This window comes from Dendrobates tinctorius, unplaced genomic scaffold (genome assembly GCF_039654945.1).
Source record: "Dendrobates tinctorius isolate UK_male_01 unplaced genomic scaffold, ASM3965494v1 ptg000064l, whole genome shotgun sequence".
NCBI lineage: Eukaryota > Metazoa > Chordata > Amphibia > Anura > Dendrobatidae > Dendrobates > Dendrobates tinctorius.
In genome coordinates, this window is record NW_027361732.1 from 50,462,501 (window position 1) to 50,490,229 (window position 27,729).

Genomic DNA, 27,729 nt, shown 5'->3' on the forward strand with positions numbered 1-27,729 from the left:
CACTAGCGACCACTTAGCGATGCACCAGCGATCCTGACCGCGTCATATCGCTCGTCGGGATCGCTGGTGCATCGCTAAGTGTGACAGTACCTTTAATCATGGCCTGGCCCAGCAAAAGTAACCTCTCATCGGTAAAGACCGCCAAGTGCGACAACAAAAAGGTTTGTCCTACCTGGTGCTTTTTACAAGTACAATCATTTCACGGTAAAACAGAGCTTAAAAACTGGACCACTTAGTCAAGAATGCACCTGGAAAGGTTTAAACAGAAAGATACCTGAATGGTTTGGCAAGCATGGCTGCCGTTGTTGGTAAGAATTGCCGAGATGGCCTGTAGGGTTCTTCCCGTTTCTCCCCATGCCACCACCAGACTGAACAAGCAGGCACAGGAGAGTGCAGTGAGCGACTGTCCAGTACTATCATTGGCTCCTGTACTACGGGTTGTGATCTCCAAAATAAGCTGGAGGAGAGATTCTGTAAGAGAAATCAATGAAAGGAAGAATAAGATCATCAGATATAGCGCAGGACTTCCATTGTTACAAGAGATATTCTTCCGAGCAGTTAAGTCAGTCATGTAGGCTAAATCCAAACTAGAACAGAAAATTTGTGAAGGAAGCTGGTGAAAGCAATAACAAGAAAAAGACACAAATAGTTAATGTGATCAAAAAGTGGCAATCTTACCTAACACTTCTGGAGGTTCAGACTGAAGCCCCTCTGGTTGCTGACCCTGTAGAATATTAAGTAGCGCCTGCAAGCTCCTTAAACACAGTGACGGGTGAGAAAAACGCGTTTCTTTTATCAACTCGAACACTTCACATAAACCAATTTCAATAATCTGGAAAAGGAATGATAGCCATTAAATACACAGACTATTGTATACGGTAATTAGCATGTAAATAATTAGGTAATGTAGCAATAGATATTGCCAAGTTATAAACAAAAAAAAACTGTTCTATGGAACACACAAACATCATCTGGAATAACTTTATAATTCAGTAATTTGTTTTTTTTTTTTTTTTTTTAAACGAAAACTGAATCCACGTGTAAAGAAGAGAAACACTGTAAGAAAAACAATTGTTATGTTGAACGTATCGGTTCAACATTTGTCATTTTTGGACAATTCTCAATAGTATGATATTGAAAAAAAACACAAATTTTGAAATTTTTACAAGGACTATTGAGCCTCGTAGAAAGCGGACATTTTTCAATCTGTAGAGTTCATTTTTCAGTAGTCATCTCTATCACAGGCAAGATGACATAGCACAGGAAGACTCCATTAACACTAGTCGATTTATCACAGCGCACCTCCTCCACCTCCCATCTGCACAAGGCAAAGAACATGCCTAGAACGCCCTCTCCTAGCAGTAACTGAAAATCTCTAGACTTCCCACGGATGACACAAGTGCTATAAAGCAAAATCTCCAAATGGATCTTCTGTTCTTGCAGAGAATGAAGATTACACTTGCTGGCAAATTCCTTGTGATGTAGTACTGAAGTGCTGGTCGCTCACTTGCCAGAGATGCTAGTGTATACGGCATGCCAACACAGAGGTCAGAGACTGGATGCAGCAGTCAGACTGGCAATGGAGCCGCAAAGGATGGAACAACTGATTAATATGCATTTTATTATTTATTTTATACCTTCACCTTCTGTTTCTATGGTAATTAACCCCTTTGTGACAGAGCAAATTTGGTACTTAATGACCAAGACAATTTTTACAATTCTGACCACTGTCACTTTATGACGTTCTAACTCTGGAACGCTTCAACGGATCCCACGGATTCTGAGACTGTTTTTTATGACATATTGTACTTCATGATATTGGTAAAATTTCTTCAATATGACTTGCATTTAGTTTTGTTAGGATGCTATTAGGGTTAAAAGTTGACCAGTGATTTCTCATTTTTCCAACCAAATTTACAAAACTACATTTTTTAGGGACCACCTCACATTTGAAGCGACTTTGGGAGGGAGGGGGGTTCAAGAAATTACCCAAAAGTGACACCATTCTAAAAACTGCACCCCTCAAGGTGCACAAAAACGCATTCAAGAAGTTTATTAACCCTTCAGGTTCTTCATGAGAACTAAAACAATGTGGAAGGGAAAAAAAAAAATCACCATTTTACTTTTTTCACAAAAAACTTACTTTGCAACCAAACTTTATTTTTACAAGGGTATCAGGATAAAAAGGACCACAAGATTTGTTGTGCAATTTCTCCTGAGTACGCTGATACCCCATATGTTGGGGTAAACCACTGTTTGGGCGCATGGCAGGGCTCAGAAGGGAGGGAGCAACGTTTGACTTTTTGAAGGAAAATTGGCTGGAATCAATGGCTGGTGTCATGTCACGTTACGTTTGGAGACCCCCTGATGTACTTAATCAGTGGAAACCCCCAATTCTAACTTCACCCCTTACCACAACACACCCTTAACCCTAATCCTTACCCCACAACCCTAATGGAAAAATGGGGAAAAAAAACACTTTTTTATTTTATTATTTTTACCTAAGGGGGGGGGGGGGGGGGTGATAAAGAGGAGGTTTGATATACACAGTGATCAAAATGAACCAACAGGAAAAATCTATTGTTGCTGGGTGCCGGCCGATCTCAGCAGGTGCACTGGGCATGCGCCGGCCATTTTCTTTCCCGGGACCCGTAGAAGCGCTATTGAGTGCAAAACAGCCATCGTCTGCACCCGCATACTCCTATCCTCACTCTCCCGGCCATGATGTTTTAACAGTTGCCAATAAAGAGTGGAATTTTTACACAAGACCGGTGAGTGCGACCTGCCTTTATCTACTTGCAATCGTTGATAATATTTTGCACTTATTAAAATAAAAGTTAATCCCTTCTAAACTAATTACTGTTATGATTTCAGTCCTGGCACACATTGTTTTCTCATTTCTATAATGCCTTTTGGGACGCATTATCCCTTCCAGGGTGGCAATTTTCTGTAACCCTTTTCTACCGAATACTATGGCATCAATTGAATCAGTACTGCGCTCTGCACGTGCACAAACAGGAGCTGCCCACCTGTCAGGGATGGGGTGGTGGTGTGGGCAATAAGCGGGGGTCTCAAGACCCAGACCCCCACTGATCTGATTGAAACTAAAAGGCCACATATAAATGTAAAAAGTTTTGTTACACTTTCATTTCTTAAAACTCTCACACAATCCCTTGAAGTCTTTCATACCAGAGCAACAGTTCAGTGTGAATTCAACTACAAGTCGGTATGTGCATAAGTATTTATCTTTCTTTGCGATCAAACCCCTAAAAATTTCTGGTGCAAGCAGTTACCTTCATAAGTCACATGCTTAGTGAAAGGAAGTCCACCTGTGTGCAATCTAAGCATTACATGGTCCATCAGCATATACAGTTGTGCTCAAAAGTTTACATACCCCGGCAGAATTTATACTTTCTTGGCCTTTTTTCAGAGAACATGAATGATAACACCAAAAAATTTTCTCCACTCATGGTTAGTGGTTGGGTGTAGCCATTTATTGCCAAATTACTGTGTTTTCTCTTTTTAAATCACCATGACAACCCAAAACATCCAAATGACCCTGATCAAATTTCAAATACCCCATTACTTAATACAGTGTATTGCCACCTTTAACATCAATGACATCTTGAAGTCTTTTGTGGTAGTTGTGGATGAGGTTCTTTATTTTCTCAGAAGGTAAAGCTGCCCCCTCTTCTTGGCAAAAAGCCTCCAGTTCCTGTAAATTCCTGGGCTGTCTAGCATAAACTGCGCGCTTGAGATCTCCCCAGAGTGGCTCAATGATATTGAGGTCAGGAGACTGCGATGACCGCTCCAGAACCTTCAATTTGTTCTGCTGTAGCCAATGACCGCTCCACTTGGCCTTGTGTTTTGGATCGTTGTCATGTTGGAACGTCCAAGTACTTCCCATGCGCAGCTTCCGGGCTGATGGTTGCAAATTCGCCTCCAGTATTTGCTGATAACGTGCTGCATTCATCTTTCCTTCAATTTTGACCAAGTTTCCTGTGCCTTTGTAGCTCACACATCCCCAAAACATCAGCGATCCACCTCCATGGTTTATAGTAGGAATGGTGTTCCTTTCATCATAGGCCTTGCTGACCTCTCTTCAAATGTAATGTTTATGGTTGTGGCCAAAAAGCTAAATTTTGGTCTCATTGCTCCAAATTACCTTGTTCCAGATGTTTTGCGGCTGTTCTCTTTGCTGTTTTGTGTATTGCAGGCGAGATACTTTGCGAAAAGTGCCTCCTTATTGTGCATCTTGAAACAGCCACACCGCTAGTTTTTGAAGTCCAGTAATTTTAGAGTCAGCATTTGTGGGTTTTTCTTTGCATTCCGAATAATTTTCCTGGCAGTTGTGGACAAAATTTTTGTTCGGCTACCTGACCCTGGTTTTGTTTTTACAGAGCCCCTGATTTTCCATTTGTTAATCACAGTTTGAACGCTGTTGACTGGCATTATCAATTCCTTCGATATCTTTTTGAATCCATTTCCTGTATTACTACCTTTTCACGTAGATCCGTTGACAATTCTTTTGCTTTGCCCATGACTAACAATCCAGAAACGTCAGTGGCTGGATGAAAGATGCAAGAGTGTTTGGATCCCAGAAACTCAATCAGCTTTTATGCACACACACTGATTACAAGCAAACAGGTCACAGGTGAGGATGTTACCTTTAGAAGCCATTCAAACCCATTTCTGTCAACTTCTGTGCATGCTATCAGGCCAAAATTACCAGGGTATGTAAACTTTTGATCAGGGTCATTTGGATGTTTTGGGTTGTCATTATGATTTAAAAAAAGAAAAACACAGTAGTTTGACAATAAATGGCTTCTCCCAACCACTAACCATGAGTGGAGAAAGTTTTTTTTCTTTTTTACTTCGTTTGTTCTTATGTATATTTTCAATAAACACATTTCCCATGTCCATAAACAGGAGTACACGGTAGTTATACATTTCACATACATCTAAACCACACATTCTAAATTGTCATCTCAGTATACATTTACTGGATCGCATAGAACGTCGACCTCGAAACTTGGAGATCAATACCCAATAACTATTTACATAACAAGAACTAAAAATTATCATTTCTGCTGGAAAAACCGACGCACCTGTAAATGTGGTTTGGGCACACCCCCCACACGTCAATATTCTTAGGCACTTGTTAGATAGTGACAGGTGTTGAATTCCAGAAGTCCCATATTTTATAGACTTTCCCAGGGCACTCTATTTTGATAGACCATGTTTTCATATGAAATCACTGAATTGACAAGTTCTACCCAGGATCTCAGTGTTGGGTGTGAACTATCCATCCATCTCAGAGCAATTGGTGTTATCATTCAAATTTTCTGAAAAAAGGCCAAGAAAGCAAAAATTCAGCCTTGGTATGTAAACCTTTGAGCACAACTGTACACACCTTTTGTGAAAGGCAACAGAGGCTGAAACACCATTAACCATGGGCACCACTAATCAAATAACACCATTAAAAGGTAACCTGTCACGTCATTTGTAGCATCTAAACTGTCCCCAGTGCGTTGTTAGTGATAGAAATGTGTTAGCGATGCACATTGCTTCATTAATAAAGACACTGTAATCAAGTGCAAAAAGCACTTTATATAGTTATATTGTACCTGCTCAGTTATAGGGGTGTGCTTCATTTCATTCAGTCACAGTTGTCACCGCCCATACAATTTGAATGATGTTCCACGGGTCGCACCAACGTTACTCGAATCCACTTTGAAATACCGCACTTGTGCAGTGTGCTTTGTGGAACCATGCTTGCGCAGTGATAAGTGGCTTCCTGCACCGTAAAGCTGTGTGTACCACCCCGCTTCACTGTCTGTTGGCATATGTGCACACAGTCAGTGAGACAGGGTACTACACACAGTTTCAGTGCGCAGGGAGCCGATTGATACGGCACATGCATGGCTCCCCTATCAACATGGCGCAAGCGCGGCTCCATGATACACAATACGCAAGCGTGGGATGCCGGCGCAACCCTGGGAACATCATTCAAATTGCGTGGGCAGCAACAACCGTGACTGAACAAAATGAAGCACATCCCTATGACTAAATGAGCAGGTACGCTCTAACTATATAAAGTGCTTTTTGCATATGATTACAGCGCCGTTTTTACAACGCACTGGGGACAATTTAAATGCTAAAAATGACATGACAGGTTCCATTTAAGCAAGAGGCACCACTAACCAAACACAGTTGTTGAGAAGTACAAATTAGGGTTGGGTTATAAAGAAAAAATCCCAATCTGTGATGATCCCCAGGAGCACCATCAAATAAATAATCATCAAATGGAAAGAACACGGTACCACAACATGCCAAGAAAGGGCCGCTCGCCAAAACACTCAGATCGGTTAAGGAAGGCATTAACCATAGAGGCAACACAGAGACCGAAAGGTAACTTGTGAAGGAGCTGCCAAGCTCCGAAGCAGAGATTGGAGTATTAGTCCATACAACCACAATAAATCTTACACTCCATAGGAGGTGTTTTTTATTGAAAAGTGGGCAGAAAAAACACCTTTCCTTACACACAAAAATTGTAAGGCTTGTTTTGAGTTTGCCAAAAGACATGTGGGAGACTCCTAAAATGTATGGAAGAAAGTGCTGTGGTCAGATGAGACCAACATTGAACTTTCTGACCATAAAGGTAAACGTTATGCCTGGCGTCAAAAACACAACTCATCACCAAAACACCATCCCCAGAGTGAAACATAGTAGTGGCAGCATTATGTTGCGGGGATATTTATCGGCAGTAAAAATAGGTAAAATGGTCCGAGTCGAGGGCAAGATGAATGGTGCGAAATACAGGAATAGTCCTGAGCAAAACCAGTTTCTGTCTGTCAGAGATTTGAGGCTGGGATGAAGGTTCACCTTCCAATAAGACAACGACCCAGAGCATACTGACAAGGCAACACTCGAGTTTATTAAGGGGAAACATATAAATGTTTTGGAGTGTGCTGTTAACAGTTGATAACTGAAGGTGCATTTGGTCAGACTCCAATAATCCGATAGAGGACCTATCCGTAGGAGAAGTAAATCAATAAAAAATAAGTGGGCAACGTGTTTAAAACTAGTTGCAGAAATCTGCCTTCAGTGCATTCCCTTTAGTGGCAGCAGACAGGCAACGGTCCCAGTAAACGTGTACGTGCACACAAGGGATCCGAGATTTGTACTAGAATATGGAATAACAGCAGTGTCTATTCAGAGGTATTCACTCACGTGACACAGTTTAGGACTCATACTGAACAAGATTTTTCTTACACAAATAAAAGGCCCATTTTCATCAGTGTTTTTGAACCAACTTTTTGGATCACATTTAACAGTTTAGTGAAGAACGCCACGATAATGCAATGAGTATTTAACGTTGCAAATTTTATGCACCTATTCAGTAAATTAAATTAGGTTACTTGCGGATTTTCATTGTGTTTTTAGTGACTTTTTTACATGCACATTTATGGCGTTTTTGACATTGCAGTTTTTGTCTCTTTTTGGTAGGTCATGATTTAACCCCTTTCCGACATCAGGTGTAAATTTACGCCGATGTCGGACTCCCTTCCCTTTGATGTGGGCTCCGGCAGTGAGCCCACATCTTCCCATCACGATCCAACCACGGCTATAAACCCGTTAAATACAGCTGTCAAACTGACCGCGGCATTTAACATCGAGACCTACATCACGTGATCGCGGGTCACCGATGGGTTGGCATGACAACCAGAGGTCTCCTGGAGACTTCTATGGTTGTCACTGCCGGATTGCAATGAGCGCCACCCGGTGGTCGGCGCTCATTGAAAGTGGGGTACTCTGCTACATACAGGTGATCTGATCATCGCTTGTATGTAGCAGAGCCGATCGGGTTTATGGCAGCTTCTAGTCTCCAATGGAGACACTTGAAGCATGACATAGGTGAGAAAAAAAAAAGTTTTAAAAAATATAAAAAAAAAAAAGTTCAGGTCACCTCCCTTTCGCCCCATTCAAAATAATAAAAAAAAGAAATAAATCAAACACACATTTGGTATCGCCGCATTCAGAATCGCTGGATCCATCAATAAAAGGATTAACCAGATCTTTAAACGTTGTAGCGAGAAAAAAAAGTCAAAACGCCAGAATTAAGTTTTTTTGGGTCGACGAAACATTGCATTAAGACGCAAACCCGAGATCACGAAAAATGGAGACGCTACGTGTATCAGAAAACTATTTTTTTTTTTTTTTAAAAACAAAGTTTGTAATTTGTTTTCACCATCTAAATCAAAAAGAACCTAAACATGTTTGGTGTCTATGAACTCGTAATGACCTGGAGAATCATAATGGTAGGTCAGTTTTAGCATTTAGTGAACCTAGTAAAAAAGCAAAGCAAACAAACAAGTGGGATTGCACTTTTTTTGCAATTTCACCGCACTTGTAATTTTTCTTCCGTCCAGGATCAGTCTCTACAGTACTTTTGCGTTTCACAAGCCACTTGGCTCGCAAAAAAACTCAGAACTTGTACCTATTATAGTATGTCCATCAGTGAAAATCACAAATGTCTGAAGAAACTTTAGGGTGTGTGCACACCCTGCAAATTTTTTTCTGCAGAAAAATCTGCATCGCTTGGCAGAAACCACAGGGTAAAACGCATGCAGTTTTCCCTGCGGATTCCTAAACTTTGTCCAGTGGAATTGATGCAGATTCGTAAGAGAGAGAGAGCGATCGATCGATCGCGAATCGATCGATCGCGAATCGATCGAGAGCGAGAGAGAATCGAGAGCGAGAGAGAATCGAGAGAGAGAGAGATCGAGAGAGAGAGAGATCGAGAGAGAGAGAGAGAGATCGAGAGAGAGAGAGAGAGAGATCGAGAGAGATCGAGATCGAGAGAGAGAGAGATCGAGAGAGAGAGAGATCGAGAGAGAGAGAGATCGAGAGAGAGAGAGATCGAGAGAGGCAACACTGTGGCTCAGTAGTTAGCACTACAGCCTTGCAGCGCTGGAGTCCTGGGTTCGAATCCCAACAAGGACAACATCTGCAAGGAGTTTGCATGTTCTCCCTGTGTTTGGGTGGATTTCCTCCAGGTACTACAGTTTCCTCCCACATTCCAAAGACATACTGATAGGGAATTTAGATTGTGAGCCCCATCAGGGACAGTGATGATAATGTGGGCAAACTGTAAAGCGCTGCGGAATATGTTAGAGAGAGCGAGTTTTTTTGTATGTTTGTTCTTCCTGGACCGAAAACTGTAGCTGCGGTCCCTCAAAAAAGAAGTGACATGCTGCGGAAAATAAACAGCAGCAAATCTGCGTGGAAATTTCCACAGCATGTGCACAGCGGATTTGGTTTTCCATAGGTTTAAATGGTACTGTAAGCTGCATGGAAAGCTGCTGCGGATCCGCAGAACCAAAACCGCAACGTGTGCACACACCCTTAGAGTTGCACTATTACATGTTTTTTAATTTGCTGAGCAGTAACAAAAAGGAAGGCTGATTTGGGCACCAATCTAACTTGTAAATGGAACCAGTCAGGAGGTTTCAGCTTTTCTAGCTGATGGTAACATTTGGTGACCAGCACCCTCATCCAGTCGGCAGGACACTTTCTTCTGTTGATGCCATAGATTTCATATGTTCGCGGATTATTGGCTGCAGCAGGAGGCTGGATTCCTGTCCATGTAATGCACGCAGAATCCTCGGTATACATGAGCTGCAGCCTATTCCCTCAACTTTGCCAAACTACTGCACCATCAAAAGCAACCTGGTGCTGGGGTCAGGGTCTTTGCATTGAAGATAGAACAGCAAGAACTTGGTGATCAATTCCTTTCATACATTAGATGGCATTTAACACGGTCAGCAATAAGAACTATAATCAATGCTATAATATGGAAGTTAAATAGGGCCATAAAGCCATGAACAGTTGTCCAAAAGGACCAGGATCACATTGCAAAATGCAAGTCAATGTTCAAGAGCAGAAATATAGAGAAACTCAGTGATAAAATATGAAAAAAAGGCATAGCAGCAGTAAGACTAGGCCGGTTTACTTAAGGGTGTCCTGGAGAGCAGAGGAAAAAGTCATTTTATCCATCCACCATCTGATAAAGGAGAGCCGTGCTTAAGAACTACCCCTAAACAAGAAATTAAGAATTCCTAAACTAGTGGCAGAAGCACTCACCTTTGGAAGCTTAACTGGTGGATCTTTGGATTCCTCCTCTTCATCACTGTCAGACTCCCCACTCTGTACTGAATTCTTAGAGGATAACAGGAGAGACGTTTCCTTTCTCTGCCACTCCAGGACACAGTGACGGACATTGCAATACACATTGAACGCTGAAGGATTGCTGTGTAGTTTGAGGTCCGGTATGAAAAGAGCATTCTCCAGGTTGTCAGCCTGTAAGAAAAAATAGATGTAGAACATTAACAATAATAGTAATGTTAAAGTCATTAAAAAACAACATTCTTAAACAATAGGCATACATAGCCAAGTCCAGTGGTGGATGTATTTTGGACTTTTTGATACCTAAAAATTATGAGAGGTCTGCTGATGCATGCAAAGTGGTTAAATGCTGCTGCAAGTATCCAGAAGCAGCAGAATCAGAGTGGTTTGTACAATCAAGGCCCTGGCAGCATGTAATGCAGTGTGTAGCTAGGATTATTTGCTCACTGCATTGCCACATCTGGTTTACGCTGCTGTACGCATACTTTCAGTAAGCAGATAAGACATTTGGACATATAAAAAATAGTAACGCTGCACTTTCAGTTCCACCAGATCCTTTTAGCCACTCCCTTTTCCATATACTTAGAACAGAAGCTGCCAGGATGTTGGCCTTTCACTATGGAACGCTGCGGTGCGTACACTGAAACATTACGTCTTCACACTGGCCAGTGCCAGCATCAGGACGTACTTTGTGGGTGGAGTTAGTGCGCGATACGCTCCAATCCCACAGCAGAACGCAACAGCACATCCCATGAAGTGTATGCACCGGCGTCTCGCACGTTTCGTGCATACGGCAGGCTCTAAATGTCATGTAAAACTGCAGATCTACCACTGTTTGAGTTCTAGAATATTGTTAGTTGCCTTCAAAATCACACAAATTCTTCTAGGTACACTCGTAAACACTCTAGGATTTTGCAAGATTAAAGTCAGGACTAAGAGTAAGAAATCTTAAAAACATGATAATGATCATCATTTTCATACATACTCGTAAGCAGCGTCGGACTGGAACACCTTGGGCCCACCAGAGAAAATCATTCTTGGGGCCCACTATGTAGCTGCATAGAGTTAAATACCAGACCACCAATTATGCGGTAAAACACGCTAATATCCGGGTATAAGGTTGTACATGTCTTAATTATGTAGCAGGAGTTGGGGTAGCCCCCTCATAGAATATAATGCAGCCATCTCATAGAATATAAGGCAGCCATCTCATAGGGTATAATACTGCCCCCCCTCATAGGGAATAATGCACCCCCTCATAGGGTATAATACTGCCCCCTTCATAGGGTATAATACTGCCCCCCTCATAGGGTATAATACTGCCCCCCTCATAGGGTATAATACTGCCCCCCTCATAGGGTATAATGCTGCCCCCCTCATAGGGTATAATAATGCACCCCCTCATAGGGAATAATGCACCCCCTCATAGGGTATAATACTGCCCCCCCTCATAGGGAATAATGCACCCCCTCATAGGGAATAATGCACCCCCTCATAGGGTATAATGCTGCACCCCCTCATAGGGAATAATGCACCCCCTCATAGGGTATAATGCTGCACCCCCTCATAGGGTATAATGCTGCCCCCTCATAGGATATAATACTGCCCCCCTCATAGGGTATAATACTGCCCCCCTCATAGGGTATAATACTGCCCCCCTCATAGGGAATAATGCACCCCCTCATAGGGTATAATGCTGCCCTCCTCATAGGGTATAATGCTGCCTCCTCAGAGTATAATGCTGCCTCCTCATAGTATAATGCTGCCTCCTCATAGTATAATGCTGCCTCCTCATAGGGTATAATACTGCCCCCCTCATAGGGTATAATACTGCCCCCCTCATAGGGAATAATGCACCCCCTCATAGGGTATAATGCTGCCCTCCTCATAGGGTATAATGCTGCCTCCTCATAGGGTATAATGCTGCCTCCTCAGAGTATAATGCTGCCTCCTCAGAGTATAATGCTGCCTCCTCATAGTATAATGCTGCCTCCTCATAGTATAATGCTGCCTCCTCATAGGGTATAATAATGCCCCCCTCATAGGGTATAATGCTGCCTCCTCATAGGGTATAATGCTATATAGATATATAGATATAGAGTTAGATAGATATAGATAGATATAGAGATAGAAAGTAGATAATGGATAGATATAGATAGAAAGATTCATAGAGATAGATAGAGATAGATAGAGATAGATATAAAGATGATATAGAAAGAAATAGATAGATAGATAGATAGGTAGATAGATATAGAGATAGATAGAAAATAGATAGATAGATAGATAGATATAGAGATAGATGGCTATAGATAGAAAGATATAGGGATAGATAGATATATAGATAGAGATAGATAATAGATAGAGATAGATAATAGATAGAGATATACAGATATAATAATAATAATAATAATAATAATAATAATAATAATAATAATAATAATAATAATAATAATAATAATAATAATAATAATAATAATAATATAGACATATATAGATAGATATAGAGATAAATATATATATAGATAGATGGCTATAAATAAAAATAGATATAGAGATAGATAGATATAGAGATAATAGATATAGAGATAGATATAGAGATATAGAGACAGATAGATATAGAAAGATAGATATAGAGATAATAGCTAGATATAGAGATATGTATAGAGATAGATAGATATAGAGTTAGAAAGATAGATATAGAGAGATATAGAGATAGATAGAGATAGCTAGATAGATAGATGGATAGATAGATATAGATAATAGAGATAATAGATATAATATATAGATATAGAGATAGATATAGAGATAGATGGATAGATCAATAGATAGATAAAGAGCGAGAGATAGAGAGAGATTGATAGATAATGAGATATAGAGATAGATATAGAGATATAGTGTTAGATAGAAAGATAGATATAGAGATAGATAGATATAGAGATAGATATGGATATAGAGATAACAGATAGATATGGATATAGAGATAACAGATAGAGATAGATATAGAGATATATAGATATAGAGATAATATATAGATATAGAGATAATATATAGATAGCTATAGAGAGAGAGATATAGAGATAGATATAGAGAGAAACAGATATATATATATATATATATATATATATATATATATATATATATATATATATATATAGAGAGAGATAGAGATAGATATAGAGATAGATAGGTAGATAGATATAGAGATAATAGCTATAGAGATAGATAGATATAGATAGAGATAGAGAGAGCGGTAGATAGAGATAGATAGATATAGAGAGAGATAGATACAGAGATCGATAAATAGATAGAGAGATAGATATAGATAATAGATAGAGATAGATAGATAAAGATAGATAATAAATATAGAGATAACATATAGATATAGAGATAGAGTAAGATAGAAAGATATGGAGATAGGTAGATATAGATAATAGAGATAGCTAGATAGATAGACATAATAGATAGATATAGATATAGATAGATATAGATAGAAAGATAGATAGAGATAGATGTAGAGATAGAAAGATAGATATAGAGATAGAGCGATAGATAGAGATAGATATAGATAATAGATAGAGAAAGATAGATAGATATAGAGATAGATAGATAGATATACAGAGAGATAGATATAGAGATAGAGATAAATAGATAGATATAGAGAGATAGAGAGAAATAGATATAGAGATAATAGATATATATAGAGATAGATATAGATATAGAGAGATAGATACAGAGAAAAGATATAGAGATAAATAAAGATAGATAGATATATAGATATAGAGATAGAAAGATAGATATAGAGATAGAGCGATAGATAGATATACAGAGAGATAGATATAGAGATAGAGATATATAGATAGATAGCTATAGAGATATAGAGATAGATATAGAGAGAAATAGAGATAGCTATAGAGATAGATAGAGATAGATTTATAGATATAGAAATAAAGATAGATATAGAGATAGATATAGATAAAGAGATAGAGCGATAGATAGCGAGAGATATAGATATAGAGATAGATAGATACAGAGAAAAGATATAGAGATAGATAACGGATAGATAAATAGATAGATAGGTATAGAGATAGATAGATAGATATAGATATTAGATAGAGATATATATAAAGATAGATAGATATAGATGGTAGCTAGATAGATAATAAATATAGAGATAATAGATATAGAGATAGATATATATAGAGATAGATATAGATAGATATAGAGATAGATAGATAGATATAGAGATAGATAGATAGATATAGAGATAGATAGATAGATAGATATAAAGATAGAGCGATAGAGATAGATATAGATATAGATAGATATAGATAATAGATAGAGATAGATATAGAAATAGATAGAGATAGATAATAGATAGAGATAGATATAGAGATAGATAGATATAGATAATAGATAGAGATAGAAAGATAGATATAAGAGAGATAGAGAGAGAGATATATACAGAAATAGAGACAGATAGAGAGAGCGAGAGATATAATAAAAAAAAACAAAACACAATACTCACCTCTCCTCCTCGCTCCCACGCTGATTCCGGCAGCCGGCTTCAGTGTCAGGAGCTGCCCCCTCTGCCAGACACACAGCGGGTGCGTGATGTAGTGACGTCATCGCCCACTGGCTGTGAGCCAGGAGCAGAGAGGACTGAGGGCGGCGCCGGCCCTGATTTACAGCTGTAGTCTGCAGAGCGGCTTACTGGGCTGGGGGCGGGGCCTCTGGGGGTGGAGACCTGAAATGATATTCACTGCTTCGCAGTGAATATTCATTTCTCTTTAGCAGCGGGGACAGGAGCTCCTGCCTCCTGACACCCGCTGCTGCTCCGCTGGCAGGGGCCCCCATAGCAGCTGCATGGTGTGCGACACACCACTGGCTGGGGGCCCCTGGAGCAGCGGGTGCCAGGGCCCACCAGATGCCAGGGCCCACCGGAGAATCCTCCGGTTCCCCGGTGGGCCAGTCCGACGCTGCTCGTAAGTTGAAAGAATCAAACAGTGTTGTAGGAAGCTTAAAGTACTTATCTGGGACATTAACATTGACAGCCAATCCTTAGGATAGGTCATCAACGTCTGACCAATGGGGGTGCGACACACGGAAATGCTGATGATCAGCAGTTCCCAATGCTGGCCAGAACTGCTCACCTGCAGAGCTGCACATCTCCATTAACAGAATAGTGGTTACAACAAGGTATTGAACATCAGCCCCATATTGATTTGAATAGGGGCAGATATACAATACCCAGACGCTGCCAGCATACAGTTGACAGAGCTCTGCAGCTGTACAACTGAGCAGTTCCAGCCGCCACCTGAACTGGGAGAAGATGGTGGACTGCTTTAAAACTGGGTAAGGGACAGCCAACCTTTGTGACAAAAGGTGACATTGTGGACTACATTTTAATGTCACAGATTATACACCATGGCCTGACATCAGCAAGGTCTCAAAGTAGACTGGGGATTCAATACGTTTTCATTATGTTCTTTTGAAAAAGCATGAAGAAATGGGCAATGTTGAGGGCGGTAGACAAGGAAGTTGGCCAAGGAAAATACAGCAGATGAAAAACACATCATGCTTACATCCCTTGAAAATTGGAGTGGAATGTGTCATCAGTTTAGAAATGGCAACAACCAGTTGGACTCTGCTACACCAGTCTACTGTTCAGAGAAGTCTGGCCAGAAATGGTCTTAATGGAAATATTGAAGCCAAAAAGCCATACCTTTGACATGGGAGCAAGGCAAAGTATCATAAATCAACTTTGCCTGAAAATATAAAAACTAAAGTGCAGAAAATTGCAGCAGGTTCTCTGGTCTGAGGAGTAAAAATGTTTAATAGGTGGGTATAATAGAAGGCAGTTAATATGCCTAAGGGCTGGAGAGCGGTACAATAATGAGTGTCTGCTGTCTACAGTGAAGCATGGTGGAGGTTCCTTGCAAGTTTTGAGCAGCATTTCAGCAACTGGAGTTGAGTTTTTGGTTAGCATTAAAGTGGATTTCTGATACTTTTTATTTTTTCTTATGAGGCTAATAAGTAGTTGATAAGTACCTGCCAGTTATGCCTGATGGCAATCTCTGGTGACCTCACTCCTGCCTGAAATTTTGCAGCTTAATTTTACCTTTCAACAGAGCAGCTCTTATGATCTACACAGTCGATAGCATGAGGTTTGCAATGATGCCCTGATTGACAGCGAGCTCTCCCAAGTGATGCAGCCAGCATGACATTAGCAGTGATGCAGCATCAACAGAGCTGAATGGAAGAGAAGAGACTGCTCAGTTGATGACATGTTAACACAAGCTGCAGAACCGCTAGCAGGAGCGTTCCATTACTGCTTTGAACTGGAAAAGATAGTCGTTGGGCAGAATGGGCAGGTAAAAAAAAAAAAAAAAAAATATATACAAAAAAGGTCCCAGATAACCCCTTCTGTGGTTTCCTTAAAGGGAATCTGTTACCCCTTTTTTGAGATCTCATATAATGATATCATTCAATTGTGTGTCACATAAGGATTCTCTTAGTACTTTTGCTTCCCCCTGACCCCGCACCTTTCATGCATAAATACCTTTTTTATATCGGTTCAGATGTATGTAAACTGCCGCTGTCCGGTCCGCTGGGCGGGGCTTATTCAACTGCTCCCCCCCTCCCTGTCTTGCTCAACGCATTTCTTCTTGTGTAAAGCAAGACAGGGAGGGGGGGAGCAGTTGAATAAGCCCCGCCCATCAGACCGGACCGTGGTAGTTTATATACATCTGAACCGATATAAAAAAGGTATTTATGCATGAAAGGTGCGGAGTCAGGGGGAAGCAAAAGTACTAAGAGAATCCTTATGTGACACACAATTGAATGATATCATTTTATGATATCTCAAAAAGGGGTGACAGATTCCCTTTAATGCTGAAAAATACAGGCAGATCCATCATGCAATATTCTTCAGCAATGTGTCCGATTGGCTCCAAATTTTTTTTACAGGACAAAAGAACCAAAAACAGACAATGCCATTAAGAACTATTTTCAGCATAAAGAACAAAGAGTTCTGGAAATGATAATATCAGCACAGATCCTGATCTCATTAACAAGTCTGTCTGGAATTACATGAAGAGAAATAAGAGTTTGCAGAAGTCTACATCCACAGAACATCTGTAGCTCTTCACGATGTAAGAAAAAACATCACTGTAAATATTCTACAAAAACTGTACAAGTGTAGCCAGAAGAACTGATCTTGATGGGAATTGAATTTATTTTTTTGTTCGTTCATTGGATAAAAATAAATTATTAACACTTCAATTTTAAAAGCATCCCTTACAGTACTTTTTCCACACCGGCATAAAACTTTTTCTTAATATTCTAACTCTGTGTGCACATCTGTATACCTCAAACTATGATGCCTTTGCGAGAACAAAGAGCGGCACAGAACCATGAGTGTGAAAAGCAGTGAAGACACCATACCATCCGCTTCCTCCATGCTGCATGCTTTCCCCGCTGACAAGTCTGCCATTTACTTCCTACCATCAAGTTGGAGCCAGGCAAAAGCAGCCTATAACCCACATGGCAAGAGAAGAAGCAGGAGTTCACACTGATTTATTAAAATTCCAGGGTCTGAGGTCCAAGTGCTGATATTAGTCTCAGAATTCAAAGTTCTCAAGTTGTAGAAAGGTTCTATTAAGACTAATGTAAAGGAGAGCACTACACCAAAGAAAGCACTTTTCATGCAACTGAGCGCCAATAACCAACAAGCAGCCCACTCATTAGCATGAGATCAAACTGAGTACGTATTATGCTTACACACTAATCTACAAATTCCAACACACACTTATCGTGATGGGACAGTAGCTTCTAGAAAGAAAATTGAGGGACCCCTCTTCTGGAGTGCTGCCTCTCTGCCACTGCGCCGAGTCTTTGTGGACAGGCAGCAGTGGCAACGTCTTGACTTCAGAGCACATGATGTTTGTGGCAAATCCAATTTAGCCTGCACAAGACGGGTGAGCCCAGTGATGGGCTGTAGTGGCCATGTGCATTGTAGCCACGACATTACTGCTGTAGCTCATCAAAGCCTGCAAGCAGTGGCAGAGAGGTAGTGTTGGAGGAGGCGAAAGTGGGAGTTTTACCACTGCTATATGGTGTAATATATAAAAAAAAAATATTCACAGTAAACTCCTTTAATAAATATGGTGCAAGGCATGTACAACAAAATTCTGATGCCGTTAATTTCGTAAATCTGGCCCAATGCGTTTGAAAGATGTGCGATACAGATAACGTCCCTTTATTATTTTGCTGCATTAGTGTACATCACTACTCCGTTCTTCAGCTACTGAAACTCAATCAAGTGATGCCATCTGTGATTGGCATATGATGAAAGGCTGGGTACCAGAAACTGGGCTCATTTCTAATGTTTGCACATAAGTCAGAGATGAATTAGTTACCGAGATTCCTGCCAAGAACGCGGCATATTCTGCTTACAACGCCTACTCGCTAAAGGCATGGAGCATAAGAGTCATGTCATAAGAAATCAAGGTCGGGATTCAAAACGCAAAACTTCGTCAAAATTTACCTTGAACAAGACAATAAGTTCAAAAACTAAGCAGTATTCACATTTGCACAATAAAACCACTTTAAAAATTCAAACAGTATTTCTGTCATCAGTCACAGCTGGAGGAGGGTTTGGTTTTCAAAGACAGGTTGACTTTTTCATTGGTAGCATTTTGGGGTATAAAAATTTTGACTTTACCCACTTCACGACATGAGCCGTACATATAAAGCTCGGCGGGAAGTGCGTTCCCATAAACCAAAGTATACATACGGCGCCGCTATCTCCGGTCATTGCGCAGTGACTGAGTTAAGATGGCTGCTGTCTTTGTACAAAGGCCATCCCTGCACGTTGCCCCCGAGGGGGGGCTGTACCACCCACTCACTCCCCACGTCAATAATCACCAATCACAGCACTGTGACAATAAAGTTTGAAAAAAAAAAAAAAAGACAAAAAATCATGCGACATGCTGCGATTGGTGCGGTCTCAGTCAGAACCAATCACAGCAGTCACAATGGAAAGGATGATCTAGACACAACCTTGGCTGATTAACCTTTTTGGCGACCTTTTTGGCAGCCAATCAGTACCAAGAGGGGTGATCTAAATTAGCGATCACCGCTCTGCACTTCATCTTTTCCTAAGAGCTGGCGTGCAGAGCGGCTGTATACCCCCCGTGTTTCCTGAGAGAAAGAAATTCATTGGTGGCCAGGGCGATCCTCCTGCGCTGTCTGACTGATCTGTGATCACAGCAGCAGTTCCCAAATCCCTGTTCCAGCTCCCCAATCCACCCCACTCCCAAATGAATTTATCGTGCCCCTGTTCTGCGCATTTTTTGCTGCATCGTCCACTGAGCATTCGTGCTCTTTCCTTGGCTACAACACTCCGATAAGTATCACTACTGATCAGAGTCTGCGCCAAGGGACGGTTTATTTTTGTAGCTATAGGTAGAGTAGGAGACTCCAAAGTGTAAGCAATTTTCTTTTAGAAAAAAAAAATAAAAAAATACTAGTAGCTAGTACAAAGTAGCTTTATAGGTAGGGAGGTAGGCACATTAGGGGAGTGTTAGTGACGTCCATTTTTCTTTTGCAAAAAAAAAGAAAAAACGAATAGTTGGCACAGAGTAATTTTATACGTAGGGTATCAGTGACAGTCAACTTTTTTTTATATAAAAAAATATTTTTACTTCTGATTTTTCTTTTCATTTTTTTCTTTTAAGCTTTTCCTCTAAATTTTTCCTTTTATTCCCCCCTCTACTTTTTAAAATCCTACCGTTTTACACAAGACCCACACAGTATACGTGTAAAAGCACCGCTTACACACACCCAGTCTTTTGAAGAATAAAATAAAAAATGGCCCACTCGTCAAGACGACATTCGGCAGAGGAAGCATACGTTTTCCTTGCCTCTGACACGGATTCAGGCAGTGAGGAAGATCTCACATTCGTCTATTTCTCTTCCTCCTCAATTAGAGAGGAGGGACCCCCAGCAATGCACCCTAGGACCGAGGCACTCTTCAGCAATTGATCGCATATAGACTGCACCCAAAAACATCAGCAGGTTATTCCGGATTTCATGGGCAACTCAGGAATCCAAATTCTTTACAGTGAGGAAATAAATGTTATGTTGGCCCTGACAGATTTGTATTCCAAACAATTTTTCACCCCAAATCCCACGTTATCATACACCAGATGAAACCTTGTAAATGCAACAGAAATTATGACATTTTGGAGCATTGTCCTGCATATGGGCATAGTCCGAAAACAAGAGCTTCAGCAATACTGGAGCACTGATATACTCTGATATACTCTACAGCACACCAGTATTCCGGATGGCCAAGACAAGGACACAATTTGAAGTCATCCAAAAATGTCTGCATTAGGCTAAGTGCCCACATTGCAGAAATGCTGCGGAATTGTCCGCATTTCCTCAACTCCCCGCCGCGGGTAAAACGCATGCGGAATTCACATGCGTTTTCTCACAAAACACAAACGTTCCTTGTGTCTCACCGGCACTCCCTGCACTGAGATCCAGCCGCACCATCACTGAAGGTAATCAGCTCTAAGGCTCCTCCACATTTAACTTACCGTTATCCACTGCTCAGCGATGTTACGGCTACCATACTGCTGACTATAGATGAGCGACTTTGTCTTTTTTCAGGTCGAGTCGGGTTACATGAAACCCGACTTTCTAAAGTCGGGTAGAACGAAATCGGCCGACTAGGGAAAAGTCGGGGTCCGACTGAAACACGACACCCAATGCAAGTCAATGGGGAAGCAAAGTCGGCAGGGAGTGGAGGACAGTAAACACACCTACAGTGCCCATTACAATGCCAAAAACATCAATTCTTATTACTTAAGTTTGTCAACCTTAATTTACTTTATAATAATAGTTACGCATTGAAAACTGGGGCTTATTTGGCTAAAGTTGTGGGGGATAGGGCTGGCGCCAGGTTTTCGTGTGCCCTGGGCCAAAGAGTGTCAGCGCGCCCTTTTAACACATACCACAATTCACAATGCTCCGATACGGCACAGAAATATAGGTATAGTACAATGAAAAACACTTCACTGCTTACATAACATATATATTTTAAATTCTACAATAGCTAAAAAAAAAACAGACAGTATATTCCTCCATACAGTATTATGGCCACCACCTAGTGCGCCATACAGAATAATGAGCCCCATATATTTCTCCATACAGAATAATTGGTCCCATTTAATGTTCCATACAGTATATGAGGAGCTCCACATAATGCTACAGTATATGATGGTCCCCATGGATGATGCTCCAGTGTCTTATGGGCCCAAATAATGCTTCATATATAATGGGCCCCATTTCTAATGCTCCAGTGTATAATGGGCCCCATAAATGCTGCTCCAGTGTCTGATGTCCCCCATTTGGAATGCTCCAGTATATGATGGGCCAAATGGATGATGCTCCACTGTATGATGGGCCCCAAATATCATTCTACAGTGTATATTGCTCCCCAAAAAATGCTCTCAACATTTAAAATTAAATTCCTCTCCTCGCTGGGCACTGCTCTACTCTGGACTCCTCAGCATTGCCATCTTCAAGCTCTCTGCACTTGTACTGTTTCGGTAGAGGGCATACAGACGTGATGTCATCACACTCTGTAACCTGAATGTCACTGTCAGGAAAGGCGGAAGACGTCACGGCGGTGGAGCAGGGAGAGGTAAGTATTGCAAGTACTGTGGCCCTGAGCAACCATGGGGGGCCAACTCGTGGGCGACGGCACTGGCACAGGGCCCCTCATAGTACGATGGTATGTCTGACGGCGAGTGGGCCCTCCCACCGGCAGACACACTTTTGCGTACTATGAGGGGCCCTGTGCCACTGCCATCGCCCACGAGTAGGACCCCCCCACTTGCTCAGGGAACCGGCACTTTCATCTGCACCTTCCTCTGTCACACCGTGTAAGGTGGTATAGTATGCGGGAAGGGGCACCTGAGTTTCATCAGTGTCACATTCTGGCTCTGTAGAGTGCAAGGGGAATGCAGTGCTGTGGCTCAATGTACCAGCAGAATCATCTAGCAGTGGCTGTGCATCAGTGCACTCCATCTCCGATTCATGTTGGACTGGGGAATTAAGAATTTCACTTGATAACACAGGCATGGCCTGTGAAAAGAGCTCCATGGAATAATCTGAAGTGTGGGCTGCCACATCCTTCACTCTTAGTGGGGGTGAAGGAGACAAGGGGTGATTCCTGACCAGAAGCTTGTACTGACAACTCAGTGCTTGCATTTTTTTAAACTTCAGAAGAGGAGGCGATAGAGCTGGAGACTTTTTCGGCAATGTAAGGCAAAACCAGTTCCTTTTGCTCCGGCTTTAAAAGCAGTTTACCTACTCCCAGAAAAGGGAGCCTTAAAGGCCTTCTTGTGCCAGATGATGACGCAGGCTCAACACCTCCTGCCTTAGCGGCTATTGTGCTTTTGGCACTACCAGCAGATGCACCACCACCACCATCAGTACCAGATGCCCCCCCCCATACCCACATCCACAGCCTCTTCCACCATACTTAATTTTTGTGAAAATGGACTCAAAATACCAGCAGATATATGGTACTGTTTCAGAAGCAGATAGCTCTATACAGTCTAGGGATAGTTGTAAATCTCTGTATATATTTCATGAGTCAGACACAGATGGTCACAGGCTCTGTATGGATTAGACAATATAAAAATTTGCAAAAGGGTACAGTATCACTAGATACAAGGTATATATAGTATAGTTTAAACATACTGAATCTCCGTATACATTTCAGGAGGCAAACACAGACGCTCTCAGGCCCAGTATGGGTCCAACAACAATATAGAAAGTTGACAAAGGGTACTGTGGTGCCCCTGAGGGTACGGTTGCCACAGAGGTACTGCACCTCATCCAAAGGTGTGGTATCCCACCCTCACGTAAGGAGGGATCACCACTCAGGACTCCTAACTCTGCACTCAACACACACACACACACACACTATTTAGTCAGTGCTTTCTGGGTGTACCCGGTGGGAGGATGGCCTCATCCCAGACTGACTAGGAAAGGGTGTTGGGGTTAGTGTGGAAGGTAGGTAGAGTGGGAGGAGCTTAGGTAGTGGAGTGATTGTGGGCATCCAATCAGAGACAGCAAGGAGACAGTTGGTGGGTGGAGCTAGTCTGAGGTAAATGGATCTTTCTAGAGAATTGTCAGTCGGTGACAGGACAGAGTAAGAGCAGGATTGCTGTGAGAGGGCTGAGGGTCACAGAAGAGAGAAAAATCTTGTCCAAGCTCCTAGACTGGAAGGAAGGGGTCCTTGGGGCACGGGAAGTGCAATAAGTCACCTGTGAAGGTCGTTTCTGGAGAAGGAAGGACAAGGCCTCGTTGGGGAAGGTGGCTCCTGAAGGTAGTGGAGAAACACAGGGCTCAGCTAGAAGACGGAGGTTGAGGTAACTTTAAGTGCCTCAGTCGCAGCCGCATTCAATACTCAAAAAGGCAGCAGTTGGAATAAAGGACTGACCCACGTCTCCCGGTGTGATATGTGGCTGCCAGCTTAGGACATTGTTTGCGAAGGCGCACAGCAGGAAGGAAGGGAGAGATCAGATCAGAGACACGGCCTAGAAAGGATACACAAGGAGGAGTCTTGAACAGGTGTTCCTGATCTACCTTGGAGTTTGCCGTACCCCTCTCTCGGATGACACAGTACCAATCGGGTCATCTTGTGCACAAAATTTTTGACGCAAAACTCAGAAACTGCACCCAACTGTGTCCAGATATCCAATACTGTTTGAGAATCGGACAGCAGTCAATACGTTGTATTGAGAAATGGAAATGTCCGTAAATGTATTTATGAAGTGTCACACACACAGGCTGACTCTGTGCAGATGTGACCGTAATAAGAATACCAGATATCCGATACTGTTTGAGAATCGGACAGCTCAATACGGTGTATGGAGAAAAAAAAAATGTCCGTATATGTATTTACAGAGTCTCACAGACACATGTTGACTGTGTAGATGTGACCGTAATAAGAACACCAGATATCCGATACTGTTTGAGAATCAGACACCTCTATACGGTGTATGTATGGAAAAATGTTAATCTCCGTGTATTTTTTTACGGAGTCACACACATATAAGCATGTAATTTGTCGGTGATACCAGCCGGTACACGGTAGTGTGTGAGGAGCGTACACCTCTATACGGTGTTGGAAAAATTTACGCTCAGTATCTACTGTGCAGAAAAAAAAGGAATAAAAGGATTTTTGCTTTTAAAAAAGCAGTCTGCACAAACAGCAATGCAGCTATCAGGGAGCCTTATAAGGCAGCCTAATCACCAATAGAGCTGCTGCACAAAAAAGTGTGAAAAAATGAACGATTGGTAACTGTGCAGAAAAAAGAAATAAAAATATTTTTGCTTTTAAAAAAAGCATTCTGCACAGCAGTGTGCAAACAGCAATGCAGCTATCAGGGAGCCTTATAAGCCAGCCTAATAACCAACAGAGCTGCTGCACACAAATATATCCTCCCCTGTCACTGCACACTATACTGTTGTGTTGTACAGTGACATTCGCTATCAGCAGATGCCTTTTTATTTTTTTTTGTCCTGCCTAAACACTCTCCCTTATTGAGAACGAGCAGCAGCAACCTCTCCCTATACTAAGATCGTCAGAAGTAAGATGGCGTTTGGCGGTCACGGCCTTTAATAGGCACTGTGACGACACACAAAACAAGCCAATCACTTCAATGCCCTTCTCTAACATGGTGGGGGATGCTGCCTATGTAATCGCGTTGCCCACAGTGTGCGTCCTTCATGATTGGATGATAAAAGGCGCTGGAAGCATTGTGGGTAACGTGACTTTGGCGCTCAAGTCGGCGACCTCATGGCCGACTTCACGCTATGGTCTGGTTTCGATCGGCGAAGCCCGACTTTAGCCCAAGTCGACGGATTCCGAATTTGGCCGACCCGTTTCGCTCAACTCTACTGCTGACATATCACAGTAGCCATGAATTATGTGCTGGACTGAAATGGGGTTACTCCCCTTAGATTCGCTGTAGAGCAGCTGAACATGTGCAGTTTGAGCCCAATTGAGTCTACCCGCTCTGTCTGGTGCACACATCTATTTTGTTTCATATTAGGAAGATATATGCCCCTTATGTTATTTGTATTGGGCCGCATTACATCTACATATACTGTTCCTAAACAAAACATATTAATTTATTCTCAGCTGTAGATTTAATACACATCTACTTTTTTCTCATAAGGGTTTTTTATATCTTTCTATGTGTGTTGCACCTTATACATTTTAACTGCCGCCTCTTGCTTTACTCTTGATTTTTGCTTTGCATGTTGTCACTTTATATGTATATTATCACCAATAAAATATCATAATTATATCTATGACATTTTGATTGAAGCCTCTACTTTTTCAGCGAATAATCTTGGCATTTGCTGATATTTTTGACTATATCTTGGCCACTGACTTTTTGACCTCTGTACATTTGATATATGAATTTTTTCATTTAATGTCTACGATTGTCAGTCCTATTGAAACCCTTATTTATTTAATCTCTGATTACTCTAGTTGTTCTCGGTTTTATGTTTTTGGTCTAGAGGCTTTTTCAACCTGACCATGTGGAATTTTCCTTTTTTGCTTTAAAGACATAAGTGTTTTGCAAGCATTTTTAGCTTGCAGAATGCTAGCGCTTTTCCAAGCGATTTGATGCATCGCTTGGAAAAGTGATTGACAGGATGGTCACACTTGTCAAGCATAGTGCTTGACAAGTGTGACCAACTTTTCACTATTGATGCTGCCTATGCAGCATCAATAGTAAAAGATAATGTTAAAAAATTAAAAAAAAAAAATATATAAATAAAAAATATGGATATACTTACCTCCTGGCGACCCCCGATCTCCTCAGCGGCGATCTCGGTCCTCAACGGCGCTGCCGGCAAGTTCCGTTCCCAGGCGTGCTTTGCAAGATTGACCTTTGATGATGTAGCGGTCGCGTGACAATCTAAGACATAGATTGCAGGAAGCTCACCATTCTCGTAACTTTTCTCTGAACTTGCTACAGTTATTCAATGTCCTTTTTTAAAATTTAGTGCCCAGAACCGGACACAGTATTCCAGATGAGGCCTGACCAAGGAGGAGTAGTATTGGGGGATAATTACTTCACGTGATCTAAACTCTATGCTTCGCTTAATACATCCTAGAACTGTGTTTGCCTTTTTTGCTGCTGCATCACACAGTTGACTCATGTGCAGTCTGTGATCTATTAGTATACCCAAGTCTTTTTCACACGTGCTGTTGCTTCATTCTATTCCTACCTTTCTGTAGATGTCATTTTTGTTTTTCTTGCCCAGATGTAGAATCTTACCCTATTAAATAACATTCTGTTAGTCGCTGCCCAATGATCAAGCTTATCTAGATCCTACTGAATCCTCTATCTTCTCTAGTGTTAGTTATCCCTCCTAGCTTTGTATCGTCTGCAAATTTGATCAGTTTACCTTCAGTTCCCTTATGGGTCAAGGACAGAGCCATGTGGTACCCCACTTGAAACACTCTTCAAATTGGATGAGCAACCATTTATTACCGCTCTTTGCGTACTATCACTGAGCCAGTTATGAATCCGCCTAACCGTAGTCTTGTCAATCCCATACTTGGTCATTTTTTCAATAAAGGCTAGTATGAGATACTTTATCAAATGCTTTGCTGAAGTTGAGATATATTATAAAGCAATTCCCTGACCCACCCAGTCAATGATTCCATCATAGAAGGAAATTAGATTAGTCTGGCATGACTTTTTGCTACAAACCCATGCTGGCTATGGTTAATTACTGTATTCTTATCCAAATACTTATATGAATGCGGTTTAATAATTTTGTTCAAAGATCTTTCCTCATATAGAAGTAAGGCTCACTGGCCTGTAATTTATTGGCTCCATCTTCCTTTTTTTGAAGATAGGGACAACATTTGCCCTTCTCCAATCTTATTTGACCTCTCCTGTTCACCACGATTTTTCCAAGACTTCGTTTAATCTGTTTGCAATTTCCTCTACCAACTCTGTCAGCACCCTAGGATGTAATTCATCTGGACCAAGAGATTTAAATTCGCCAAGTGTTACATTACCATTATTTTGTTTATAAATAGTGAGGATTCTTTTATTCCTTCAATAGCAACGTGAAGGTCAATTTATGTTACAACTGCTTTATTAGAGAAAACAAATGCAAAATAGGAATTAAGTTTGGCCTTCTCAACATCATTTTTGACCACTTCACCCGTTGCATCCTGTAAAATTCCTATAGCATCTTTGACTTACCCCCACAATTTTTTTTTTATTGCTTTTCCTCTCCCTTGCAAGCCTCACTTCATTACTGGCTTTAGCCCTTCTAACGCTTTCCCTTCAGACAGCATTATATTCTTCTTTAGATATGACCCCCTCTTTCCATTTTTTTTCCCTTTTTTAAACAAGTAATTAAGTTTTGTGTTCATCCATCCTGGTATCTTTAAATACTTTAAATTCTCACTGCACCATC

At 41.3% G+C, this 27,729-nt stretch overlaps 1 protein-coding gene across 13 annotated transcripts in view; it reads right to left on the reverse strand.

Annotated features, from left to right (window-relative positions):
* MYCBP2 (MYC binding protein 2) overlaps positions 1-27,729 on the reverse strand; it is a 439,899-nt gene that overhangs the window by 326,712 nt on the left and 85,458 nt on the right. For all 13 annotated transcript variants that reach the window (XM_073580415.1, XM_073580420.1, XM_073580409.1 and 10 more), the window contains exons 3-5: positions 10,147-10,362; positions 679-832; positions 275-471 (exon numbers count right to left, since the gene is read on the reverse strand). In XM_073580415.1, the coding sequence (XP_073436516.1) occupies positions 275-471; positions 679-832; positions 10,147-10,362 (567 nt within the window). The remainder of the gene's footprint in view (positions 1-274; positions 472-678; positions 833-10,146; positions 10,363-27,729) is intronic.